This window comes from Montipora foliosa, chromosome 9 (genome assembly GCF_036669935.1).
Source record: "Montipora foliosa isolate CH-2021 chromosome 9, ASM3666993v2, whole genome shotgun sequence".
In the NCBI taxonomy this organism is placed as follows: Eukaryota; Metazoa; Cnidaria; class Anthozoa; order Scleractinia; family Acroporidae; genus Montipora; species Montipora foliosa.
This window is the reverse complement of record NC_090877.1, coordinates 11,394,771-11,404,770: the sequence shown is the minus strand read 5'-3', so window position 1 is coordinate 11,404,770 and position 10,000 is coordinate 11,394,771. Positions and strand designations below refer to the sequence as shown.

Sequence of the window (10,000 nt, the reverse complement as noted above, 5' to 3'; positions counted from 1 at the left end):
TCTTCTGGAATGGTACAGGTACGCAAGTTCGAAGTGAGGATAGATCCTTTCGTTGCTGAAGGGACTTTTGCCATCGGGATGTGGCAGCCCGCTTCAGGAACCATCAGTGTGCAGCCAACAAATGTATTCATCGGACAAATAGATGAAATATGCGTATGGAAGATACCTTTTGACTATGCCTTGATTCAGCAGAGTTGGCGTGCAAATATCCAACCTAACGCCCCATCTCTAATGAACTTGTGGAAATTTAACGAGGGCGAGAATGCCGTTGTCAAAGACCTTGTGTCCGCTGTTGAGTTGTCATTCCCTAGATATCCTCTTGGAAAGCCTGATTGGGTGTTTTCCGATGCACCCATTGCCTCTGTCGTAACAGTGAATCCGAACAAGAACAACGTGACTTTGCAAGGAATCGCAGCTGAGGTCTGTTTTGAGTTCATCTTCCAAGGACCAATCTATTCAGCTTGCAAATTGTTAGGTAACGTGACAATTGAATTTTACTTCCGTGCTTGCGTGGAAGCGGTAGTTGACACTGGATCAACAGTTCAATCCATCGATGCTGTGATAACACTATCAGATTACTGTCAGAAAAATCTTGGCTTAACCTATTTCCCAGCACAACCGCTATGTAACAAGTTCCCTGGGAAACGCTTTCCCAACTGGATAGGAGCAAACTGCACAACCCCGTGTGTCTTTGGAAAAGCTTCAAATATCAGCGAAGTTTGTGAATGTGATCCCGGTTTCTATGGAGTAAATTGCTCGGGTATTTGCCCTGGAGGAAAGGGACGTGCTTGCAACAACCATGGCATCTGTGATGTTGTGACTGGAAAATGTTTTTGCGAAGTTAACTGGCGAGGAAATGAAAACTGTACAGCTTGCTCAACCGGTTGGACGGGAAATGATTGTTCGACAGCCTTCACTCGGCGGTCGTCAATCGGTGCCTTCTTTGGAGTAGGCTCAGTTTCCATTGGTGGACACTTTTCATCACTAAGTGGCATAAGCTATAGCTTGCACATGACCGGTGAATATTACCTCATATACTCCGTATCTGTGCCAGTAGTTATGCAGGTTCGCTTGGTGGCATGCTACCGAAAGTTGACATGCATTAATTCTATCGCATTGAAATTTGCATCTCACAAGATTGTTTTGCATGCACCTTACACATCGGCTGGAAGCATTGTTGTTTGGTTGAACGGAAAAGTTATCGATATCGATGTCCATCGACCTACTGCTCAAACTCACGGGTTCGAAGTAAAAAAGATCACAGCACATTTGTGGGAAGTGAAATACACAGGATTGTACCTAAAAATAAGAGTCACCGGACGGTACTTGAGCTTAAGCACAAAAGCAACTGGACTAGTATGCAAGTCGGCTATCGGCCTCCTCGGCTCCTGCAACCAAGGTCTCTTAGAATCATTGTTGTCTTACAGCCCGAATACAAACTGTTCTGACGAGAGTTTCACGTTGAACATATCCGAAAACCATCCCAACAGCATATATGCACCAGGCAGTGAGAACAAAACTCAAGATATCTTAACATCACTTATTGTCTCGAAGCTAAGAGTGAAGGCTTGCCACAGCTTATTCGAATACGTCTATAAGGGAATTATCGAATATCGAGAAGCTAATGCTGGCTACGCACTTTACTTTGACCATACAACAGTTGTTTCTGGAGTGATCTACAAGGCTTTCGTATCTACGGACATAACCATTAAAATCATGTTCAAAACGGTCCGTTATGGAGTTATCGTTTCCTATACCAGGACAAAGACGTTATTTGTTACCAACTCAGGAGGTGCGTTCATTGTGTACTTTGGAGATAACGTTTATCCTACAAACATTGCTGCGGAGCTGAACGAATGGAATCAGATCAGTCTTGTGTTTAGAAAATCCTCTGGGGTGTTGCAATTTTATTACTTCTCATCTGGCGGTCAGTTGCATCGTCTAGACATAAACATCGGCTCAGATATTTTTGTTCCCGGGGGCATAATTGCCTTTGCAGGTTGGATGCCATCTTTGGACGGTTCTGGAATTCAGCCTACCGAGGCCTTCGCTGGCTTCATAGATGAAGTTCGCATCTGGACGCGGTATTTCCATCCAGCATTCATTCTTCAGACCTGGAACAGATCCGTTAGTGTAGGGAGTCAAGACATTGCACACGCTTGGAAGTTCAATGAAGGTGAAGGAATCCTCGCTGTTGATAAAGTGACAGGAATGAGTCTTGAGCTTCCTTTCCAACCATGGAAGGAACCAGAATGGAAATATTCAGACGTGGTTTTACAAATGCCATTTTACGAGCAACAACAAGCATTTCCATTCGCGAACAAAACATTCCGAGTCGAAGCTGAGTTATTCTGTAATAGAACGTTGTTAAACGGCCCTCTACATTCAACCTGCGACAGCCTTGGTCTCGGTGTGGCCATTTTTTATTTCAGATCTTGCCTCCAAAGAATTGCAAGCTTTAATTCCTTGTACATGTCTCTGGAAGTGATTATAGCTTACGCTGATTACTGTCAGGCCGTTAATAACTTAACACTCTGGCCGGCTAAGCCTCTCTGTAATGAATTCCCCGGCAGGGACTTTCCCATTTGGTTCGGAAAGGATTGCGATCGAAAATGCATCTTTGGTAAGAAGATCGATTTTGAGACATGCATTTGTCACCATGGTTACTGGGGTTCGGAGTGCGCTAACCCTTGTCCTGGCGGAGCAGCAACACCGTGTAACAAAAATGGAGTGTGTGACAGCGCGACAGGCAAATGTGAGTGCCACGCTAACTACAATGGAACAGAAGACTGTAGCGCTTGTTCCTCTGGATGGACTGGGGCCGACTGTTCCCTTGCCTTGGTAATGGTCAGCAAGCTTCATGTATCAATCGCGGTATCGTCCACTGGAGGCCATTACGTTACTTTTGACGGATACAGCTTCACCCTAGTGGCAGTTGGTGAATACTACCTCCTATTTGATCCCAGTTTATCATTCCAAGTTCAAGTTCGTCACGTTCCCTGCCGATTACAATCCGTTTGTGTCAACGCCTTGGGAATACGCATCTTCTCAACCGTGGTATCATTCCACGCTCCTTACGTCTCCGGTGGAGGTCCTGTCATCTGGGTCAACGGAAAGCTTGTACCTCTATCCGGATTTGTTACTGTAATAGGAGACACTCATCTTGGCGTTCATCTGGAGTACACAGGCAGTGGCCAGTACCTTATCACTTGGCGAGACAATTTTGCCATTGACATACGCATTGATGGACGCTACTTGAGTTTCAAGGTGAACGTAAAGCCGGCTTATTGCGCGAACTCAACTGGGCTGCTTGGTTCTTGTGATAACCATCCAGACAATGATCTTACAGCTAGTTCCAACACGACCGGCTTCCTTGCAAACATCTCTCAGTCGGCATTAAATTCAGAACTTGCAAACCACGGTCTTGTTCTTAAGAATGATAGCTTGATTGTCTTGAAGTATGACTACTTCCAAGAGACTAGACTTCCATCTGGAGGAGTCTATGCCCTCGTTTTTAACCACTCAGGAGCCTCGTCCAGGCCAATTACGCAGGCATTTACTGTGAACGTCGATATCACCATTGAAATCCTCCTTAAGCCGTACAAGTTGAGTGGAACAGTATTCTCCTACGCAGTCTCACAAACATTTGCTGTTTTGAGTGAGAACTCTCTTACAATCCGCTTCGGAAATACCATGATAATTACTGGAGTTAGTTTGACAATCAATCACTGGAGTCACATATCGCTTATCTGGTATCACAAGACGCAAACTTTGGAGTTTTATCACTTTGACTCTTCCGGTAAAGTAACGCGAAGGTCTTACGTACTGTCGTCCAATCCTTTCATACCAGGAGGGATCCTTTCGGTTGGACAATGGGAACTTTCACCCGGACAAAATGAAACGCTTACGGACAATTCATTTGTAGGCATCATTGATGAATTCCGCGTGTGGAAACGAGCTTTCAATCCATCTCTCATTCAACAGAATTGGCGCATGAATGTTCTACCCTCTCACCCTGACGTCGCAGGGCTCTGGAAAATCAATGAAGGGGAGGGTGACGTCGTTAAAAATGCAGTCAGTGAGGAGCACATTTATCTGCCGAAATCACCTTGGCAACGGCCATTGTGGATATTTTCTGATGCAGACATAAGAACCAATTTTACATCGTCTGAAAGACCGTTTGAAACTCATTTCCACAATAAGACACTGGAAACGAGCGCAAAGTCTTTCTGCCTCGAATTGTTCTTCGAGAGTCAAATGTACGACCTCTGTTACGGTGACTTGAAAGCTGAACTTGAATTTTACTTCCTGGTTTGTCTAAAAGATGTAGCAACAAGTGCTAATATTGGGGCAGCCCTGACAGCTGTTATAACATTTTCAGAACATTGTCAATTGGCACTAAACCTCACCATCTGGCCAGCTCAGTGGCTTTGTAACAAGTTTCCAGGTCGCCAGTTTCCTCTTTGGATCGGCGACAACTGTGATGTCAAATGCGTCTTTGGGACCGCGGATGCCAATGACCGGAACCTTTGTGTCTGTACCAAGGGTTATTGGGGAGGCGATTGTTCCCATCTATGTCCAGGTGGTCTTTTAACCACATGCGGAGGTCATGGGCTGTGCGACAGGGTTACAGGACAATGCAAATGTGAGGTTAATTGGGCAGGCGATGGCAACTGCAGTAGCTGTAGTCCTGGATGGAATGGAACGAACTGTCAATTTGCTGTCAAGCTTGTAACGGGAATATCATCCAACACTGTTGTGTTTGCATCGATTGGTGGTTATGGATACTTTACAACGTTCTTCGGTGTAAGTTTTACTCACAGAGTTATCGGAGAATTTTATCTTTTGCGATCCATTGAGCGCAACTTCTTCATCCAGCTACGACAAGCTTCTTGCGTGACTGATGGCTCGTACACCACACTTTGCACAACAGGTTTTTCTTTTGGTTTCCTTGACACCCATGTTGTCATTCGTGCACCAATCAAAACGCTCGTGGTGACAGAAACCTTCTTTCCTTTTGTTTGGTTGAATGGAAAAGTACTCCAAGTTGACCACAGAACCCAGCTATCAGTGCACTTCGTCATGGTTCGCATTTCCACCGTCACTTTTCACATATACGGCCCAGATGGAATGAAATTTGTCTTAACTATTGGAAACAGTCTTTCCGTGGCAGTCAACGTACCAGCTTTGTATTGTCAAAACTCCACTGGTCTCCTAGGGTCGTGCATAGATCATTTGTTCAACAACTTTGACAGTCTTGAATCGTACATAGCAGACCTAAAGATCCGATCAATAGTCGACGTTTCCCGGACTTTGTTCATCTACGAGGTCTTGCACTACTTCGAACACCGCATTCCCACTGGCGGTGGTTTCAATTTGTTTTTCGCCGATAGCTCAGTTCGATCAGGTCCTATCTTCTTTCCCATAGTCGATGTTCTAACGATTGAGCTTCTTGTAAAGGCTCACCAACCAGGAGGGGTCATTCTATCGTACTTAAGCCACAGTATTTTTGCCTTGGTTGACGACGTAACCCTTACCATCGTCTACAATGGATCAGTCTATGACACTGGCTTCAGCCTTGAGATTCACCGTTGGAATCAAATTACCCTTGTCTACAAAGAGCTGGTTGGGATCCTTCACTTTTATTTCTTCAGCTATTCTGGAGAGGTAAAAGTTCGTGTATTTAAGCTTGACAGCCACGTTTTTGCCACCAAAGGAGTCCTAACGCTTGGCCAATGGCAGCCGTCAGCTTCGTCAGACGAGCTGATCCCAAAATCGAGCTTTGTTGGTGAGATTGACGAAGTGCGCATGTGGAAAAGGCGAACGAACCCAGACCTTGTGAAACTGAATTGGAAGATAAATGTGCAAGTTAGTTCATACCCAGACTTACTTCACCTATGGAAATTCAATCAAGCTGAGGGAAATGTTATTCGCGATTTGCAAGGGACAAGTCACCTATATATAACAAAGTTCCACGAACCGCGTTGGTCGTTCTCAGATGCTTACATCCCTCAAACTAAAGTGAAAGACACTAAATTTTTTAACTTAAGGCTACGACTACAGGCCGAATCATTCTGCTTCAGCCTTGTCCTTAGTGGGACATTGTACGCCAGATGCGAGGCACTAACAATACAAGTGGCCCAGTTTTATTACAAAGCTTGCCTATACGACATTTCGGTATCACTGAGTCTACACTCTGCCGTTTACGCGGTCGTCTCCTTCGCAGACTACTGCCAAAGCGCTCTTGAACTAACTGCATGGCCTGCAAAGGAACTCTGTCATCACTTTGAGCTCCAACGATTTCCGTACTGGATTGGAGCGCATTGCACGACGCGTTGTGTCTTTGGATACGCTGTTCCGGATATGAATGCAACAGACCTTGTCTCCTGTAAATGCCTGCCTGGCTATTGGGGCGAGGATTGCTCCAACCTTTGTCTAGGAGGATTGAGGAAAATCTGTAACGGTCATGGTGTTTGCAGTGAAGTAAATGGTACATGTGACTGCGATGCTCACTGGAGAGGCGATGTTACCAACCGGTCAGGAGACAATGCAGTATTAAATTGCAGTGTGTGTACGGACGGCTGGATGGGCACAGACTGTGCAGTCGCCGACGAATCTTCTCTTGCCAACTCGTCTGAGACGCAAATGGCTCTAAACTTTGGCGATCCCCATTTCACCAGTGTGATGGGCATGAACTTTCACTTCGAAGTCCCCGGTGCATACCAGCTCATTAACTTGTCTGCTGTTGTGGCACAAGCATTGATAGTTCCGTGCAATAACATAATGAACTGCCGACGAATCAGCGAAGTCTCTTTACGTTCCTCGCAAGCAAAGCTTTTTGTTCGTTATACTGATCTCGAGACCATGGAAAGTGGAACTGTTAACCTAGTAACAAACGAAACATCTGCACTTGATGGTACCCATAAATGGGTTGAGGTTGCTGACATCAGATACCGTTGGCTCAAAGATACCATTTTGGAGGTTGGATTCTTGGAGTACAAGGGAGTTCAGATCAATATCCTCGCATACAATGGTACATTGGGAACTGCAATTCAAATGCCAAAATCAATGAGAGAAAACACGGATGGCATTTGTGGAGCGAAAGAGGGAAAGTGGATGCAAGAACACAATAACAGAAGCCGTACGTTCCGTGTAATTGGCCTTTCTCAACAACTAGCTGTAAACGCGTCCAGGGAAACCACGAACCAGATTTTAATGAATCAAAAAACACTTGATCTTAGGCTCAGCAGCCAATTCAAAATGAAACGAGAGGATAACTTCTTGACTACGAAAAACTCCTGGCGTAGTTTTTCCGGTGCAGGTTACATGCTGGAGTTTTCTTCCAGTAACACAGCTGTCATGTACGGTGGAAACTCAAGCATCCCAGTTCTTGACGAGTTTACCATTGAAATCTGGATCTGTCTAGTCAATAAAGGATCAAGTGTTTCTGAGCTTTGCTCATCGAGCCAGAGACACTCTAGTGATAAAATCGTTGGTACCCAAGCAATCTTCTCCGCGTCGACAAGTAGTGGAAACTTTGCCATCTTTTGTAAAAAGGGAATACGTGTCGACTGGGACGGAGAGAAATTTGTAAGCGGTATCAACATCACTGAAGGCACGTGGACCCACCTTGCGGTGACGTGGAGGAATATTGATGGCCGAATGAAGGCTTTCACGAACGCACAAGGCAGGCAACAAAGTGCGACGACTTTTGGGGTTAAGATTGGAAAGCACTTCTCTTTGGATGGGCTGCTGATTCTCGGACGGTACATCCGGGATATGATGGACAACGAGTATGACATGCGTGGAGCTTTGGACGAATTTAAGGTAACGAGCAAACGTCTTTTTGTAAAACCAATATCGGACTACAGAAGCTAATGACTGAAAGAATCTGACTCTGAAAATACGAAAAGCGTTTTGTAAACAATGTGAAAAATTGTAATTTTCAGTCACATCTCATGACTCCATACGCAAAGCCCGAGGTATAAACAAAAGAGAAGAATTGTAAATAATATTTATCTGTGACCCTAGACATATATCTATATATACATTTTTCTCCAATCTTATGCCTACTTTTCTTATGGCTTATATTTGAATTTCAAAAAACTGTACCGGCAAATCATTTAACTCCCTGAAGAAGTCATGCCGTGCCTGACAAAACATTGGTTTAAACAAAAAATATATAACCTCACAGCCGTACAACCAGCCTTGCATTATTATTTGGTTTACAGTTAATTATGAACGTTTCACTTAGATTTTATATAGCCCTAACGATTTTTCAAACACTTTGTAACTGACGATGACATTCGTAACGTCGAAACATGTCTTTTAAATTAAAGAATTTCGTAATCTGTTCAAAAAGTACAATTCACCTTCTGCTCTCTCGATCAATGTGAAAATATTATGCAACGCTTGAACCGGTGGGGAATTCATGTTTCGTCGTTGCACACTGCGCCCTCTGAGAGGACAGATTTTACAAGGTCCCAAGTAATAACAATAATAATGATGATAATGATAACTTTTGAAAGAAATCTCAATCTTATATTATTTGTGTGCAAGTGCTCTTGCACACGAGTCAAAAATCAAACCAAATCACGGAAATGAAAGCAGATCGAGTCATTTCATATCGTTGACGTTGTCTCCTGAGTTTCGTTTGACTTGCCAAAGCAACAATTAATGAAACAGCTATAGTCCTTAAAACATTTTCTTCGATAAAAAGCAATGAAATAACTGCCTTTGTCTTCAACAGGTGTGGCAGTATGCAAAGACTGTGGAACAACTTAACTCCTCGATGTATTTAAAGTTCGAGAATTACCGTGAAGGATTAGTGCTCTCCTTGCCTCTAGACGAAGGAATGGGGCTGACTACTGAGGGCATCTTTTATACTCCGCTTCCGGTTGACGTCACCAGTGCCCCTCAGACTACCTCAGCTGTTAATACGACCATTGTACAGTTCTTAATCCATTCCGGTGAGTCCCCTGGATGGGCCCCCTCAGGGGTTCATATGACGCCCATGGCAAATTACAGTCTTGTGTTCAGAAACGCCACTCTCAAAGAACTTGCTGTCCAGTTATGTTACAAACAATTTTATGAAGGGGTGCTGCAAGATCACTGTAGCAAGACCTTGGTTTCTCAAGCTCTGTTTTTCTATGAGTCTTGCCTCACCGATGTGGCTGATTCTGGGAGCCTTGCTCACTACAAACTCTCGGTAAGTCTGTTCGGCTTGTACTGCCAGAAAGTACTTGGCATTCCTGAGTGTCTTCTGTATGGCACCTACGACGCGTTCTCACAGTGTCCCAAAGAGACTGATCATAAAGAAGAAGTCCTCACCACAGTTGTAATCATCGTCACGACCGTTTCGTCACTCCTATTTCTCTTGTTCCTTCTTTTTATTATTTTTGTGGTTTGCCGACGTAGAAAGAGAAAATCTCACGTAGAGTGCATCTACCTCGATGACCACACAGTTGGGCCGTCCAACAAGTACATTCATGAGGAAGACGATGACCATCCGCATACTTACATAATGAGGGCTCTGGATGTGCACACTACCGATTCAGAGGATGAATTGAGTCCCACAGGAACGTCTTCTTTTCGACGAAGACCGCTGTCAAGAAACCCAGCGGATGCAATGTGGCCAGTTGGAGAAAATGAAGAAGAGACTGCAATGTGATTAGAAATCACTCGAGTTCAAAGACTTTTTCTGAGTTCTTTAAGATCTTTCAACCAGTTTTATTTAGAAAAAGGACACTTGCATAACCTAAATTGAGCTAAAATTTAGAAGCTGTATAATGCATTGAAATTTACATTTTTCGTACTTATTTTTATTCAAACGAACAGATTGTAGAATTAATAGCTTTCGCGCATTTTTGAACGCCCGCATGCCACTGTTAACTAAAATCTCTTAAAAGAAACTCGATTGTTGGACATGCATAAAGTTGACATCGTTCGGTTCACTTTCTTCTCAAACAAAAGGAGAGAGTGCCTGGGAACTAGAGTGTGT

At 44.0% G+C, this 10,000-nt stretch overlaps 1 protein-coding gene across 1 annotated transcript in view; it reads left to right on the top strand.

The window, feature by feature from the left end:
* The window catches only part of LOC137971442 (uncharacterized), a 174,297-nt gene that overhangs the window by 164,107 nt on the left and 190 nt on the right, over positions 1-10,000 (top strand). Inside the window, 2 exon segments of the mRNA XM_068818269.1 lie at positions 1-7,827; positions 8,750-10,000. The exon segment at positions 1-7,827 is cut by the window's left edge and continues 3,154 nt beyond it; the exon segment at positions 8,750-10,000 is cut by the window's right edge and continues 190 nt beyond it. Of these exon segments, the coding sequence (XP_068674370.1) occupies positions 1-7,827; positions 8,750-9,670 (8,748 nt within the window). The 3' untranslated portion in view covers positions 9,671-10,000.